This window comes from Salvelinus namaycush, chromosome 2 (assembly GCF_016432855.1).
Source record: "Salvelinus namaycush isolate Seneca chromosome 2, SaNama_1.0, whole genome shotgun sequence".
NCBI classification, from domain to species: domain Eukaryota; kingdom Metazoa; phylum Chordata; class Actinopteri; order Salmoniformes; family Salmonidae; genus Salvelinus; species Salvelinus namaycush.
The window spans coordinates 23,196,683-23,214,944 of record NC_052308.1 but is presented as its reverse complement, the minus strand read 5'-3'; the positions used below and the strand labels follow the sequence as shown (position 1 = coordinate 23,214,944).

Genomic DNA, 18,262 nt, shown 5'->3' with positions numbered 1-18,262 from the left:
GATTTGAACATGTTTATTCTGCCTGTAAGCTGATTTTAATCAGAATATCAAACTGTCATATCATATTTGTTTCTGAGTTATTACAAAGCAAATTATGTTTGTTGTTAATACATGACCTTTGCGTTCACGCACCATAGCAAACAGCAGGGAAATTGTTTAATTAATGAAACACCATGAGCATGCAGGTGTTTGTGGAACACTGTGTGTGCCCATGGTGTGTGTGTGTGTGTGCGCATGTGTCATTGTTTGTTCACCTAACGGTAAGTAATGCTACATCAATCTAAATTTAGAACCTGGCACAAGTTCCTCACTTGAGTTAAATGTTTTGTCACTTTCCCGCAGCTTAATGGAAAACCGAGGATTTGCATGTCTGGTGCCTCCAATACAATTCCACTGTCAGAGTCCTTACCCCAACAGAACCTGGACAAAGACACCATTATACCTCAGCAAGTGAGAGTACAATGCCACTATAGTGATACTCACTGCTGCACCTGAAACAGTCCTGATAATTTAAATACCATTTACACATTGAAAACTAGCAACTTGTGCCTAAACCCAGGTATTTGTTTAGAAATTAACCAGAAATAGTATAGAAGTTTTCTTAATATTATCATTCATGTTTTATTGTTTATGTGGAGCTTTTAAGAAATTACAAATATAGAAATGTAGCAAATGCAAAACAATTTCACATTTGAATGCCCTTTCACATTGGTCTACTAAAATCATAAACATTTGAAAAGGGATATGGCAACTGTAGTCGGTGCGTATTTACAAAATACAGCTACAAGCTCATACCAGTGTTAGCCGTATCAATGATCACAGTGGGACGTATAAACTTTACTTTTATTATTTTACTTTTCATAAACATAGAATATGCCTTTTAACAAAATATAGTCAAATTATTCTGTAAAAGTTTATATTTTTTGATCTTGAAAAAATTAGCCACCATATTATGTCCAGTGTTTAGACAAGATCAACTTCACACGCAAAATTGGTAAGCAAGTATAAATGCATTTATGTACAGGGCATCCATTGTTACAAAGAAGCTTTTCCTCAGTAGGCTACTTTGTGTCTGTATGCTCTGTATGTTGCTGCCTTTATGGGTCTGCATATGCCCAGGTCTGTTTCACACCAGAGTGGGCACCATGGCAGTGTTTGGGTGTTGGGTGTAGGACAGGTTGGCAGACGGGTGCAGGCCGGAAGGTGGGGGGAGGAAGTGAGGGGTGTGGCTGTAGGATAGCAGTGACCCTGGGCCCAGGGAGTAAGGGCCCCCGTGGTAATCGAGGGTGGGACCCTGTGATAGGTCAGGGTATTGCTCCAACATGGCACTCATCTTGCCCTTCTTGTTCTTGTTGGACACTTTACGGTTTCGTGTTTGGATACCGTCTTTCTTCATAGTAAGGGGTCTGTTGACCTGTGAAAAGAGAAGTGTGCCTTTACTTCATATACATAAGTTAGTACATTCTCTTTCTCTGTTATTACCCTGATACTACTATACTACATGAGGTAGATCTAAAACAAACCGCTCTTGCGGTTCAATGACTAGGGTTCAGTAGCTTGGAGTTATGTGGGGTTTTGTCTTTTTAACCAGTGAAGGGGTGCTAGCTAGAAGCTGGTAATAGTAGCTCTCTAGCAGTCAGTATACTGTATCAGTGTATCTTGTTCATTGACTCACGTTGTGCAGCTTGAAGTAGAGTCCACAGGCATTGCACACAGGCTCACCGCTGGCATTCCGTCTCCACAATGTGGTGGTGCTGGTGTTACAGTTGGCACATTGTGTCCCAGCCCGCTTACTGACAATCTGAAACAGAGAGAGAGGAATGTACGTCAATTCTGTGGATGAAAGGTGAGTTCCAATGTTCATTTGGATTCTTTGAGTTTTTCAATCAATAGGTTGGCATGTCAACACAATAGAATTTACAACTGATTAGCTTATCCAATCCTTGTGCCATATCATACCAGTCTTTTCTTTGGCCGGATCAGGGGACGGTTTTGGCCATTCATCTTGTGATAAAGCCCACAGGCGTTACACAGGTAGTGTCCTGTCCCATCTCGACGCCATAGAGGGGTGTTAGTGGCTCCACAGTTGACGCACTCCCTGGCGTCTGCCACAAATCACAAACACACTACATCAGTCTCCTACTGGTCATTTGTTCCCAAAGAATCATCTGAAATCCCAAAGGATGTTCAGAGGAAAGCATGGGTGGATTGGCCATCTGGCAATTCGGGCAAATACCTATTGGGCCGGATCATTTTTTAGTTGGGTGGGCTGGTTGAAATTAATACACACACATACGAAAAAATCTAACTATATAAAAATAAAACAATGAAAAAACTTAAGATGGCTGGCGGACCATGGGCATGTTGCGCAATTTCTGTTATACTAATATAAACTGGACAAAAATATAAACGCAACATGTAAAGTGTTGGTCCCATGTTTCATGAGCTGAAATATAAGATCCCCAGAAATGTTCCATATGCACAAAAAGCTTATTTCTCTCAAATTTGGTGCACATATTTGTTCACATCCCTGTTAGTGAGCATTTCTACTTTGCCAAGATAATCCATCCACCTGACAGGTGTGGCATATCAAGAAGCTGATTAATTATTATAGATCAAATCCCATTAGCGGGATCGATTTGACAACATCCGGTGAAATTGCAGAGCGCCAAATTCAAATTAAATTATTAGAAATATTAAACTTTCATACAATCACAAGTGAAATACACCAAATTAAAGCTGAACTTCTTGTTCATCCAGCCACCGTGTCAGATTTCAAAAAGGCTTTACGGCGAAAGCAAACCATGCTATTATCTGAGGACAGCACCCCGCATACAAACAAATGCCAATCATATTTCAACCGTCCAGGCGCGACACAAAACTCAGAAATAACGATATAATTCATGCCTTACCTTTGAAGATCTTCTTCTGTTGGCATTCCAATATGTCCCATAAACATCACAAACGGTCCTTTTGTTCGATAAATTACGTAGTTATATCTCCAAAATGCCCATTTATTTGGCGAGTTTGATTCAGAAAAACACCGGTTCCAACTCGCCCGACATGAATACACATTATCTAATGTTACCTGTAAACTTTGTCCAAACATTTCAAACAACTTTCCTAATCTAACTTTAGGTATTTTAAAACGTAAATAATCGATAAAATTTAAGACGCTATAAACTGTGTTCAATAGAGGATAAAATGAAAGTGGAGCGAGCTTCAGGTCACACGCCCCAAACAAAAGAGTACACTTGGCTATACACCCAGAATGGAAAGGGCTACTTCTTCACTACTCAAAGGAAAAACATCAACCAATTTCTAAAGACTGTTGACATCTGGTGGAAGCCATAGGAACTGCAAGCATATTTCTATTAAAACGGGCTTGCCATAGGAAACCAATAGAAAACAGAAAAAAATCCCTGGATGGATTGTGCTCGGGGTTTCACCTGCCAAATCAGTTCTGTTATACTCACAGACATTATTCAAACAGTTTTAGAAACGGAGTGTTTTCAGAGTGTTTTCTATCCAAATCGACTAATAATATGCATAGCTTCTAGGCCTGAGTAGCAGGCAGTTTACTTTGGGCACGCTTTTCATCCGGACGTGAAAATACCGCCCCCTAGCCCAGAGAGGTTAAGAAAATATTGTATTTTTACTCCATACATTTTCCTTGACACCCAAAAGTACTCGTTACATTTTGAAATGGCTAGGAAAATAGTCAAATTCACGCACTTATCAACCGAACATCCCTGGTCATCCCTACTGCCTCTGATCTGGTGGACTAACTAAACACACATGCTTCGTTTGTAAAATATGTCTGAATGTTGGAGTGAGACCGTGGCTTTCCGTAAATTAAAAAAATAGAAAAAGGTGCCATCTGGTTTGCTTAATGTAAGGAATTTGAAATGATTTATACTTTTTTTTTTTTGATACTTAAGTATTTTTTAAACCAAATACTTTTATACTTTCACTCAAGTAGAATTTTACTGGGTGACAATTACTTTTCCTTGAGTAATTTTCTATTAAGGTATCTTTACGTATGATAGTTGGGTACTTTTTCCACCACTGGAAATGTTATACGATCAGAACACATTTTTCTCTCAAGCGCATGTGGGGGAGAGGAGAGTGGCTCACTCATCACAGCAGCAGGCCTCAGCGAGTGCACAGGCACAGGGGCAGGGAAGACAGTTTAAATACAGGAATCATGAGCATAATGCACTTTACTGTTTGACTAAATCATGGTTTTAGCCTTCCAAAAAACTGGAAGTTTTGATTGAGGTGACAATGTAGAATGTTTTTTATTTTCTTAATTTTTTATTTCAGCTTTATTTAACCAGGTAAGCCAGTTGAGAACAAGCTCTCATTTACAACTGTGACCTTGCCAAGATAAAGCAAAGCAGTGCGACTAAAACAACAGCACAGAGTTACACATGGGATAAACATACGTACAGTCAATAACACAATAGAAAAATCTACGTACAATGTGTGCAAATGTAGTAAGAGTGATAGATGTGCAGATGATGATGTGCAAGTAGAGATACTGGGGTACAAAAGAGCAACAAATTAAAAAAATAACAATATGGGGATGAGCTAGTTGGGTATGCTATTTACTGATGGGCTGTGTACAGGTACAGTGATCGGTAAGCTGCTCTGACAGCTGATGCTTAAAGTTAGAGAGGGAGATATAAGTCTCCAGTTTCAGTGATTTTTGCAATTCGTAACAGTCATTGGCAGCAGAGAACTGGAAGGAAAGGAGGCCAAAGGACGTGTTGGCTTTGGGGATGACCAGTGAAATATACCTGCTGGAGCACATGCTACAGGTGGGTATTGCTATGGTGACCAGTGAGCTGAGATAAGGCGGGGCTTTACCTAGCAAAGACTTATAGATGACCTGGAGCCAGCGGGTTTGGCGCCGAATATGAAGCGAGGGCCAGCCAACGAGAGCATACAGGTTGCAGTGGTGGGTAGTATTTGGGGCTTTGGTGACAAAACGGATGGCACTGTGATAGACTACATCCAATTTGCTGAGTAGAGTGTTGGAGGCTATTTTGTAAATGATCGCCGAAGTTGAGGATCGGTAGGATAGTTAGATTTACGAGGGTATGTTTGGCAGCATGAGTGAAGGAGGCTTTGTTGTGAAATAGGAAACCGATTCTAGATTTAATTTTGGATTGGAGATGCTTAATGTGAGTCTGGAAGGAGAGTTTACAGTCTAACCAGACACCTAGGTATTTGCAGTTGTCCACATATTCTAAGTCAGAACCGTCCAGAGTAGTGATGCTAGTCGGGCGGGCGGTTGCGGGCAGCAATCGGTTGAAGAGCATGCATTTAGTTTTACTGGCATTTAAAAGCAGTTGGAAGCCACGGAAAGAGTGTTGTATGGCATTGAAGCTCGTTTGGAGGTTTGTTAACACAGTGTCCAAAGAAGGGCCAGATGTATAGAGAATGGTGTCATCTGCTTAGAGGTGGATCAGAGAATCCCCAGCAGCAAGAGCGACATCATTGATATATACAGATAAAAAGAGTTGGCCTGAGGATTGAACCCTGTGGCACCCCATAGAGACTGCCAGAGGTCTATTTGAGAAGTAGTTGGTGAACCAGGCGAGGCAGTCATTTGAGAAACCAAGGCTATTGAGTCTGCCGATAAGAATGTAGTGATTGACAGAGTCGAAAGCCTTGGCCAGGTCGATGAAGACGGCTGCACAGTACAGTACTGTCTTTTAACGACAGCGTTTATGATATCGTTTAGGGCCTTGAGCGTGGCTGAGGTGGACCCATGACCAACTCAGAAACCAGATTGCATAGTGGAGAAGGTACGGGGGGTTTCGAAATGGTCCGTGATGTGTTTGAAATGATCGATTATCGTAGATTTATCGGTGGTGACAGTGTTTCCTATCCTCAGTGCAGTGGGCAGCTGGGAGGAGGTGCTCTTCTTCTCCATGGACTTTACAGTGTCCCAAAACTTTTTGGAATTATTGCTACAGGATGCAAAGCTAGCCTTAGCTTTCCTAACTGACTGTGTATATTGGTTCCTGACGTCACCTGAAAAGTTGGATATCGCGGGGGATATTCGATGCTAATGCAGAACGCCACAGGATGTTTTTGTGCTGGTCAAGGGCAGTCAAGTCTGGGGTTAACCAAGGGCTATATCTGTTCTTAGTTCTACATTTTTTGAATGGGGCATGCTTATTTAAGATGGTGAGGGAAGCACTTTTAAAGAACAACCAGGAATCCTCTACTGATGGGATGAGGTCAATATCCTTCCAGGATACCCGGGCCAGGTCGATTAAAAAGGCCTGCTCACTGAAATGTTTTAGGAAGCATTTGACAGTGATGAGGGGTGGTCGTTTGACCGCGGACCCATTACGGACGCAGGCAATGAGGCAGTGATCGCTAAGATCCTGGTTGAAGACAGCAGAGGTGAATTTAGAGGGCAAGTTGGTCAGGATGATATCTGTGAGGGTGCCCATGGTTACGGATTTAGGGTTGTACCTGGTAGGTTCCTTGATAAATTATTTGAGATTGAGGGCGTCTAGCTTAGATTGTAGGACGGCCAGGGTGTTAAGCATATCCCAGTTTAGGTCAACCAACAGTACGAACTCTGAAGATAGATGGGGGGCAATCAATTCACATATGGTGTACAAGGCACAGCTGGGGGCTGAGGGGGGTCTATAACAAGCGGCAACGGTGAGAGATTTATTTCTGGAAAGGTGGATTTTTAAAAGTAGAACCTCAAATTGGAAAGGTGGATTTTAAAAAGTAGAACCTTGAATTGTTTGGGCACAGACCTGGATAGTATGACAGAACTCTGCAAGCTATCTCTGCAGTAGATTGAAACTTCGCCCCCTTTGGCAGTTTTATCTTGTCAGATAATGTTGTAGTTGGGGATGGAAATTTAAGAATTTTTGGTGGCCTTCAGACACGGTTCAGACACGGCTAGGACATCTGGGTTGGCTGAGTGTGCTAAAGCAGTGAATTAAACAAATTCAGGGAGGAGGCTTCTGATGTTAACATGCATTAAACCAAGTCTTTTACGGTTACAGAAGTCAACAAATGAGAGTACCTGGGAAATAGATGTGTTGCTGGGGGCTACAGGGCCTGAGTTAACCTCTACATCACCAGAGGAACAGAGGAGGAGTAGGATAAGGGTATGGCTAAAGGCTATAAGAACTGGTAGTCTAGTGCGTTGGGAACAGAGAATTAAAGGAGCAGATTTCTGAGCGTGGTAGAATAGATTCAGGGCATATTGTACAGACAAGGGTATGGTAGGATGTGAATACAGTGGAGGTAAACCTAGGCACTGAGTGACGATGAGAGAGGTTGTGTCTCTGGAGGCACAAGTTAAGCCAGGTGAGGTCTCAGAATGTGTGGGGGGTGGGACAAAAGAGCTATCTAAGATATGTTGGGCGGGGCTGGGGGGATCTACAGTGAAATAAAACAATAATAACTAACCGAAACAGCAGTAGACAAGGCATACTGACATTACGGACAGGCATGTGTAGCCGAGTGATCATAAACGCAACATGGAACAGTTTCAACAATTTTACTGAGTTACAGTTCATATAAAGAAATCAGTCAATTGAAATAAATTCATTAGGCCCTAATTTATGGATTTCACTTGACTAGGCAGGGGCGCAGCCATGGCTAGCCATGGGAGGGCATAGGCCCATCCACTTGCGAGCCAGGCCCACCCACTAGGGAGCCAGGCCCAGCCAATCAGAATGAGTTTTTCCTTACAAAAAGGCTTCATTTTAGACAGAAATACTCCTCAGGCCTCCTGAGTGGCGCAGGGGTCTAAGGCACTGCATCGCAGTGCTAGCTGTGCCACTAAAGATTATTGGTTTGAGTCCAGGCTCTATCGCGACCGGCACATTGGTGCGGCTGGCTTCCAGATTAAGTGGGCATTGTGTCAAGAAGCAGTGCGGCTTGGTTGGGTTGTGTTTCGGAGGATGCGTGGCTCTTGATCTTCGCCTCTCCATACGGGAGTTGCAGCAATGAGACAAGACTGTAGCTACTAATTGGATACCATGAAATTGGGGAGAAAAAGGGGGTAAACATTTTTACAAATTTAAATAAAAAATAAATACTCCTCAGTTTCAACAGCTGTCCGGGTGGCTGGTCTTAGACTATCCTGTAGGTGAAGAAGCCGGATGTGGAGGTCCTGGGCTGGCGTGGTTACACATGGTCTCGGTTGTGAGGCCGGTTGGACGTACCGCCAAATTCTCTAAAGCGACGTTGGAGGCGGTTTATGGTAGAAAAATGTATATTCAACTATCTGGCACCAGCTCTGGGGGACATTCCTGCAGTCAGCATGCCAATCGCATGCTCCCTAAAACCTTGAGACATCTGTGGCGTTGTGTTGTGTGACAAAATTGCACATTTTAGAGTGGCCTTTTATTGTACCCAGCACAAGGTGCACCTGTGTAATGATCATGCTGTTTAATGAAGAATGTAGTGAAGTAAAAGTAAAAGTAGCCAAAATATAAATAGTAAAGTACTTAAGTAGTACTTTAAAGTATTTTTTATTTAAGTACTTTACGCCACTGAACATTTCAAAATGCAATTGTGGTTAAAACACAGCTTTGGAAGCTTTGTTCCCTTGTCACTGTCAAAGAGAGGAGGGTCTCAGCTTTCTGTAGTTATAATTGTTATTTCTCAACTCTGAATATTCAGCTCAATAGCTACGATTTGGTATGGCTTTGAGGTATTGAGTAGAACTTGAGCGAAATGCACTTGTTGTTGAGGGCATAGGCCTATAAGTCTCATTGTTAATACTGTCGGGCTGTTAAGGTGACCATATTACCACTTGGCTTCTCCAAGCTCTGATGCTGCTGATGGTCATTAGTAGCCTACCAAACTTGACAACTGTCAAGTACTCAGGACTCTATCGTCCCTCTAGTCACTCTGACATCAATGCAAATGTTTACGAAAATAAAATCAAACACTTCATGAGAGCCCATGAGCTCATGTTGCGCAATATTTCTATAGGCTAATGCATTTGCTTATAAAACAGAGTTTTGATGGCCTCTATTAAAAAGAGGATCCCAACAGCTTTCTAAAGGCTAGGCCTACTTTATTTATTTATCAACTTTCCTAATATTAAGCACAATGCTTCACTTTACAATAGGAGTATAGCCTATCAGGCTGGCATGAAAATGAACAAAGGGAAAAGCGTCCTCCATTCTCTATTTAGGTGCATAGATGACATGTCTTTTTTCCCCTCATGCTCTGTCCGAGACAGACATGTTAATGGTCCATTCTAAATCCAACCTAATTTCACACATATTTTGTGACTTTCTCAAATCCTAGTCGCACACCTCATTCAGCCTAGCCCATAGGCCTATATGTTTTGATAATGTTTGTATCACAACTAAAGTGGCCAAATAACTTCTTAAAATTAAGCACATTATTCTGCTTTACAACGGGTGTAGAGCCTAACAGAAATACATAAGCAGCACGAGTTTCAAATTCGGGGAAAATCATTTTCACCATAAAAATGCACCTTTATAATAGAGCATTACATGCATAATCGCATTTGCGGTCATTTTTGAGAACAGTGTTTTCCGCTAATTGATTGCATTTTGGAAAAATCGCAATTATAGCCTACTGCCGTGTGTGCATTGCTACACTTATAATATGAAGAAATAGTCTAATAGTTTATCAACATTTTAAGCAAAATGTTCTGATCTGTTGCATCACCCTCATTTCTTTTAAAAAGTTTTTTGATGCGAGTGGTTGTATTAATTTGGGATCTATCGCATCCCACAACTGTCCCAGAGTATGTTTGGAATATTTATTTATTGCACAGAAGAACAAGTTGTCCAATAGAATAGGTCAACTTCTGTACGATGGGGGATAGTAGATTGACATAGGCTAATGCTTTTGCCTGCTCATCTTATTGGCTGACGAAAAGTAGGCTAAATTTGGACAGTTCTTCTAACATCTTCAATATGCGCCTCGGAATTTGATAAGAGTGACAATTGCATCCCCGATGTGCCTGTCTTCACTTGTAGCCTACTGCTTAGCTGTGACAAGGACCTGATCACGTGACGGGCATTAGCTAATAAGAATTAAGATATCTGAGAAAGCCATGTGAGTGAGAGTGCTTTGGAGCACAGCAGCCGGGAGAAGGGAATTATAATTACACTGAACAAAAATATAAACGCAACAAGCGACTATTTAAAAGATTTTACGGAGTTACAGTTCATATAAGGAAATCAGTCAATATAAATACATTCATTAGGCCCTAGTCTATGGATTTCACATGACTGGAAATACAAATATCCATCTGCTGGTCACAGATGCCTTAAAAAATGGTAGGGTCGTGGATCAGAAAACCAGTCAGTATCTGGTGTGACCACCATTTGCCTCCTTCGCAAAAAGTTGATCAGGCTGTTGATTGTGGCCTGTGGAATGTTGTCCCAGTTCCTCTTCAATGGCTGTGCGAAGTTGCTGGATATTGGTGGGAACTGGATCACACTGTCATACACGTCGATCCAGAGCATCCCAAACATGCTCAATGGGTGACATGTCTGGTGCGTGTGCAGACCATGGAAGAACTGGGAAATTATCAGCTTACAGGAATTGTGTACAGATCCTTGTAACATGGGGCCGTCCATTATTATGCTAAAACATGAGGCGATGGCACCGGATGAATGGCACGACAATGGGCCTCATGATCTCGCCATGGTATCTCTGTGCATTCAAATTGCCATTGATAAAATGCAATTGTGTTCATTGTTCGTAGCTTATTCCGGCCCATACCATAACCCCACCGCCACCATGGGGCACTCTGTTCACAACATTGACATCAGCAAACCGCTGTTCCACACAACGTCTGCCATCTGCCCAATACAGTTGAAACTGGGATTCATCCATGAAGAACACACTTCTCCAGTGTGCCCATGGCCATCGAAGGTGAGCATTTGTCCACTAAAGTCAGTTACAACGCCAAACTGCAGTCGTGTCAAGACCCTGGTGAAGACGACAAGCATGAAGATGAGATGGTTTCTGACAAGTTTGTGCAGAAATTCTTCACTTATGCAAACCCACAGTTTAGTCAGATGTCCTGGTGGCTGGTCTCAGATGATCCCGTAGGTGAAGAATCCGAATGTGGAGGTCCTGGGCTGGCGTGGTTACACGTGGCTCTGCGGTTGTGAGGCCGGTTGGACGTCTGTCAAATTTTCTAAAACAATGTTAGAGGCGGCTTATGGTAGAGAAATTAACTGGAAACAGCTCATGTGCACATTCCTGCAGTCAGTATGCCAATTTCACGCTCTCTCAAAACTTGAGACATCTGTGGCATTGTGTTGTGTAACAAAACTGCACATTTTCACGTTTGCTTTTATTGTCCCCAGCACAAGGTGCACCCATGTAATGATCATACTGTTTAATCAGCTTCTTGATATGCCACACCCGTTAAGTGAATGGATTATCTTGGTAAAGGAGAAATGCCCACTAACAGGGATGAAAACAAATTTGTGTACAAAATATGAGAGATATAAGCTTTTTGTGCATATGGAACATTTCTGGGATGTTTTATTTCAACTCATGAAACATGGAACCAACACCTTACATGTTGCATTTCTACTTTTGTTGAGTGTATTATATTCAGCCCAATGGCACAACGGCCACTTTGGCCGCAAAAGGCATGGATTGTTTAGGGGCATTACGGCCACACAAGGGGGATGCCACGGGAAATTCGAGGCCTGGTGAGAATACTATCAAGTGCTTGTCAAATTGTAATTGAGTGACTGATGAAGTATGTGCAGCCTGCAAAAAAAACAAAGAAAAGCTCATGCCTTTCATGCAACCTTTTTCAAATCATCATTAGAGTCGCATCATGCAGCCTTAGAATGTATTAAAAATCAAAACATATAGCCAATGGTGGAAAAAGTACCCACTTGTCATACTTGAGTAAAAGTAAAGATACATTAAAGGAAAATGACTCAAGTAAAAGTGAAAGCCACCCAGTAAAATACTACTTCAGTAAAAGTCTAAAAGTATTTGAATTTAAATATACTTAAGTATCAAAAGTAAAAGTATAAATCATTTCAAATTCCTTATATTAAGCAACCCAGATGGCATGATTTTCTTGTCTTTTTTTAATTACCCATATCAGGGCCTAACATAAAGACAACTACATTTTCTTCATATCATGTTTCTTTAAACCTGTCTAAAATAAATAATGGATTCAATGTGATGGTGTAGGCTATATTCAATTTATTTATTAGACTTTTTAAAATGTAGATGTTCCAAATGTCTACATCAGTGAATTGTAGGCTGTACATGGAAGCCAGGAGATGCTAAACGTGTTTATGTTAATTAACTGTCAATTACCATGAAACTGGCAGTTATTTTCTTGACAGTCACCAGCTGACAAAATGTAATGACCGCCACAGCCCTACTGTAGGTGGTAGCCTACAACTGCAATGTTTTTTTAAGACATTACATTTACTGTTGGATGAATACATGGCTACTAGCAGTGGGTATTATATTTAGAGTTAGCGATCTAGTTAATGTGTTTTGAGTTTCCACTTCCTCAGGTATTGAACCCCAAATAATTAGCCTACAATATTAGTTAGTGCACATAAAGATGTATGTAATTAAGTAATCTCTACTGAACCCCCCAACAATCAGGCAATTCTGGAGTCCTATTTTGCTCACCTGGTGGGGACAGCCTCATCTTATTACGTAGTTTGGGGGAGTAGGAGGAGGGGTTAATCCATGCCCCCGGAGAGTAGAGGCCTGCTGTGCTGTAGTCCTGTGGAGAGGTTATGTACGAGCTGTAGGGGCCCAGCATCTGCGAGTGGGAGTGGGGAGATGGTGTGTAAACACCCCCAGCAGCTGAAGTCAGATTCAGAAAACTGCTTCCACCACCTCCCCCTAAAGGACTCAAGCGCTCGGCCTTCAAGGCCTCCTGAAGCCTGGGACTTTCCTTGCCATCCCTGCCTGGAGAGGAGTACCCATTTCTGCAGGAAAACGAGGATGTGGCACTGGAGGCATAAAGGGAGGTTGGGGTGTGTGGGTGCAGTGGAGTCTTGGTGAAAGGGTTGCTGGTCCAAGTAGAGGTTGATGGGTTGTAAGGAGAGCTCAGAGAGTGGCTTCCAGGCCCTTCTAGCCATTGGAGGTTGCTTGGGAGAGAGGGCGAGGAGTACACTTGGCGGACTGTACGAGAGAGATACAATAGACGGGCATAGTTGTCAGGGGAGTCCCTCATTACACATTTTTCAAATACTTTTATATTCAATGTTAATTTAAACTCTGAAAGGTCAACATAAACGTTTTAAAGTTATGTTAGGTTCCACACTGCTGACCTGAGCTGTGTCTGTAGGCTGATGGAGCCCTGCTGTGGCTGGGGTTGGAGAAGTAGGAGGGCAGGCTGGTGAAATCAGTCTCATGGTTGGAGAAGAAGGGCTCTCCCTCCTCTCCTGGAGGTAGTAAGCCAGGCTCTGAGGAGAAGCTGGCCAGGGGATCAGAGCTGAGCAGAGCCGGAGACACCCAGTGAGACTGTTCAGTGGAATCCTCCATGTTTACAGAGATAACCACTGACTCTGAAACAACAGAAAGGATTTGGAGAAATCTGCCATTCTTAGGGAGTCCCAGGGAATAGATCTAGTTGGGACCTGATTTGACCTATAGAAATAACCAGACAGGACCAGCATCTCAGTAGGCCGATGTGATTTACATTCAATAATGTTGTTTGTGTGGATGCCATTTTAAAGAAACCCATGTAACTTCAAGACATGATGGTCCCTCGACAGCAGCAGTTCTTTTCTAACTTCCCTTTCAAGAATCCTCATTTGCCTGTGGCTGAAAGTAGACCCTAATAATTAATAAACCTATCTGTAATTACAAACAGTGAACAAACGTTTGCTGACTACAACAAATGACCTTTATAGGAATTCATATTATGCGTTTTATAAAAACAGAATATGAGAGAAACATCCCTGGGCTAAAACATTGAGTTCTTCTAAGGACAAAAATAATAAAAATTGTAATAATGAAATTGAAAACAGTTCATTCAATGGAAATAATCTGTTTATAGATGTTCAGCACTTACATGGTGCTGGTGCTTAGATAATTTGATATAGTTCAGTGACAATTTTGCATAATATTTACATTTACATTTAAGTCATTTAGCAGACGCTCTTATCCAGAGCGACTTACAAATTTACCTTTTATATTTAACTAGGCAAGTCAGTTAAGAACAAATTCTTATTTTTCAATGACGGCCTAGGAACAGTGGGTTAACTGCCTGTTCAGGGGCAGAACGACAGATTTGTACCTTGTCAGCTCAGGGATTTGAACTTGCAACCTTTCGGTTACTAGTCCAACACTCTAACCACTAGGCTACCCTGCCGCCCCGGCAGTAATAATACCCTGCCGCCCCCCCTAGTAATATAAAGTGAGTTCATCACATTCAATGGAATTGATGGTATAATTAATCTCTGCAAACAACGGAAGTATGGTCTGCTCTGTAACAGACAGTGCAGGGTGTACAGTAGTTAGTAGTAGACACAATGTTGCACCATATCTTTATTCACTTGTGATAAGGGAAAAGAGGAGCCTAATAGGGTCTGATGGAGTCTGAGAAAATCAGATAGAGTACATTATTGTCCTACTTAATATACCTAGCATCAGTGATATGACGGAATCAACTAATCCCATCTGATTAGTAGAAATCTATTGTAACACAATTACTGCTGACTAACAGCCAGTGGACCATAGAAAACCACTGTTATGGAACTTCTCTTAATAAAAAAATTGTGCATAATATATCAATGCTATCACTGCAATAACAACAACAAAACAATTTGCCCAAATAATCACAATAGGAAAATAGTGAAATGACACTGTAAATTTCCAATGGTATAGGAGAGTTTTACTCTCATTGTATACCAGCCGTTATGGCAAAAATACATAGATGTCAAAATTGTAAAGTGAAATATTTACAATTCAAATGTTAATGAAAATGCTTTATGTTAAATTAAGATTCAACTCAAATTATTAATCCAACTAGATGAAGAGAAGTTACATACTAGAAATAAAGACATGATGAGCAATTAAGACCCATGTTGATAAGTGTACTGGATATAAATAATTCAATATTGAATAATTCAATTCAAATAATTCAAATAATTCAACAATGCCCTCCTTTACTGTAACTGTAGTGTTACAGTTGTAGCTAGGGTTACCAAAATGTAACATGATGAAAAAGTTTAAGAACTTTATCTAAAGAAGCCATTGCCACTTATCACTTTTATCTCCCATGGTGTTGCAGCCAATCAATCAACGAATGATCTGGAGTAATGCAGAATGCTAACTTCCACAGGTTCCAGTTTCACACCATTACACTTCCACTGTCACTCACAGGCTGATAGTGTGTACAGTGGCACTGTAATGTGACAGAAAAGCTGTACCTACCTGAGGTCCCTGTGAGGAGTGGATGTCAAAGGTGAGTAAAGTACGGCCGCAGTAGAAGGATACCCAGCTAGGTGAGAGATTAAGAGATCATACAGCCTGAGGTTTGTATCTGTGTATGTGTGGGAAAATCTCCAGAAGACTAACTGAGTTCTAGAACCCCTCGAAAATGACTGAGATTAAGGTTAGAAAGGGAGCGATGGGAGGGGTTGGGGAGAACCTTTTTGAAAGACACACCTCCTTGTCCTGCTATACCAAGAGATCTAATTTGTCTGTTAGGGTAGACTCACTATAGTCAGTCCCAACTAGAAATTGTCAGCAAATGTATCAATACCCAGAAACTCCTTATTATGATCATTATTTACTTCTATGTTATTGATAGGAATGGTTAACATGAACAGTTTTTAATATTTTCTATATGATTCCATTTATGTCATGGTATTGTTGTATAAAAAAGGGGAGTTGACGGGTATTAATGTGGCTTGTGTCAGTAATATCTGGACTAGCCAACTAAACTCAGCTCCACGATTTACAATAGATTTGAACTGCAACTAGTGTGGGGGGACTGGAGCTCCAACGTCACATAAAATTACGTTTTTATCAAAAACGACATATTTCAGCACCCCAACAATAGACTGTAAATGTGTGCTGTTCTTTGGGTGCTGAAATCTGTCTTTTTTTTAATAACATTTTCATTTTATGTTTGGTCGGAGCTCCAGTCCGCCCACACTAGTCGCCGCTCAACTCTATCTCAAATCGTGGGGTTGAGTTTGCTGGCTACAGTTGAAGTCAGAAGTTTACATACACCTTAGCCAAAGACATCTAAACTCAGTTTTTCACAATTCCTGACATTTAATCCTAGTAAAAATTCCCTGTCTTGGGTCAGTTAGGATCACCACTTTATTTTAAGAATGTGAAATGTCAGAATAATAGTAGAGAGAATGATTTATTTGAACTTTTATTTCTTTCATCACATTCCCAGTGGGTCATAAGTTTACATACACTCAATTAGTATTTGGTAGGATTGCCTTTAAATTGCTTCACTTGGGTCAAATGTTTCGGGTAGCCTTCCACAAGCTTCCCACAATAAGTTGGGTGAATTTTGGCCATTCCTCCTGACAGAGCTGGTGTAACTGAGTCAGGTTTGTAGGCCTCCTTGCTCGCACACACTTTTTCAGTTCTACCCGCAAATGTTCTACAGGAATTGAGGTCAGGGCTTTGTGATGGCCACTCCAATACCTTGACTTTGTTGTCCTTAGGCCATTTTGCCACAACTTTGGAAGTATGCTTGGGGTCATTGTCCATTTGGAAGACCCATTTCGACCAAGCTTTAACTTCCTGACTGATGTCTTGAGATGTTGCTTCAATATATCCACATAATTTCTCATCCTCATGATGCCATCTATTTTGTGAAGTGCACCAGTCCCTCCTGCAGCAAAGCACCCCCACAACATGATGCTGCCACCCGTGCTTCACGGTTGGGATGGTGGTCTTCAGCTTGCAAGCGTCACCCTTTTCCCCCCAAACATAAGGATGGTCATTATGGCCAAACAGTTCTATTTTTGTTTTATCAGACCAGAGGACATTTCTCCAAAAAGTACGATCTTTGTCCCCATGTGCAGTTGCAAACCGTAGTCTGGCTTTTTTTTTTGCAGTTTTGGAGCAGTGGCTTCTCCTAGGCTGAGTGGCCTTTCAGGTTATGTCGATATAGGACTCGTTTTACTGTGGATATAGATACTTTTGTACCTGTTTCCTCCAGCATCTTCATATGGTCCTTTGCTGTTGTTCTGGGATTGATTTGCCTTTTTCGCACCAAAGTACGTTAATCTCTAGGAGACAGAACGCGTCTCCTTCCTGAGCAGTATGACGGCTGCGTGGTCCCATGGTGTTTATACTTGCGTACTATTGTTTGTACAGATGAACGTGGTACCTTCAGGTGTTTGGAAGTTGCTCCCAAGGATGAACCAGACTTGTGGAGGTCTACAGTTTTTTTTCTGAGGTCTTGGCTGATTTCTTTTGATTTTCCCATGATGTTAAGAAAAGAGGCACTGAGTTTGAAGGTAGGCCTTGAAATACATCCACAGGTACACCTCCAATTGACACAAATTATGTAAATTCCAAGCTGTTTAAAGGCACAGTCAACTTACTGTATGTAAACTTCTGACCCACTGGAATTTTGATACAGTGAATTATAAGTTAAATAATCTGTCTGTAAAAAAGTGTTGGAAAAATTACTTGTGTCATACACAAAGTAGATGTCCTAACCGACTTGCCAAAACTATAGTTTGTTAACAAGACATTTGTGGAGTGGTTGAAAAATGAGTTTTAATGACTCTAACCGAAGTGTATGTAAACTTCCGACTTCAACCATACGTCTCAACCAATGTCTTGGACTAATAAAATGTGTATGTCAGAATTTCACTGTCTCTGAATTTCACTGAATTTTGCGCACTGGAATTGTTCTCAGTATCTGCTCCTGAATTACAATCTTCATTGAGTTATGCAAGCAGCTTGCAGCAGGGACTATTTTTGTCTGTTGATGGATATGCATACAACGCTGATAAGACCCACATCATAAAAAGGAGAGATGGGCATTTTAACAAAACAAATAAAAAATGCAAAGAATACATTTCTCTGTGGTTCTGCACAGCTTAGAGTGGAGGACAGTAATGCAAATTGGGAGAGGTGCTGCAATCATGGAGAGAGATATGGTCTGGACACAGGCAGGCTTCAGACAGGCCTCACTCTGTCACAATCATTTGGTAGTCAAAGCATCCTCGACTTTCCTCCTCCTTTGTTCATTTACAGTTTTCATGGAAATTAGGAGAGAGTTAGA

General features: G+C 41.4%; 1 protein-coding gene across 2 annotated transcripts; it reads right to left on the bottom strand.

The window, feature by feature from the left end:
- Window positions 1-601: 601 nt before the first annotated feature.
- LOC120060259 (erythroid transcription factor-like) lies at window positions 602-15,587 on the bottom strand. Of its 2 annotated transcripts, none has more exons than XM_039009436.1 (6): window positions 15,430-15,587; window positions 13,320-13,556; window positions 12,670-13,170; window positions 1,960-2,105; window positions 1,676-1,801; window positions 602-1,414 (listed from the first exon to the last, which is right to left on the bottom strand). In XM_039009436.1, the coding sequence occupies exons 2-6, from the start codon at window positions 13,531-13,533 to the stop codon at window positions 1,127-1,129; spliced, it is 1,275 nt and encodes a 424-aa protein (XP_038865364.1). In that variant the 5' UTR covers window positions 13,534-13,556; window positions 15,430-15,587; the 3' UTR covers window positions 602-1,126. The 2 variants fall into 2 exon arrangements, with proteins under 2 accessions (XP_038865364.1, XP_038865370.1); XM_039009442.1 differs by having other exon boundaries at window positions 826-1,414; window positions 13,320-13,638.
- Window positions 15,588-18,262: the final 2,675 nt, after the last annotated feature.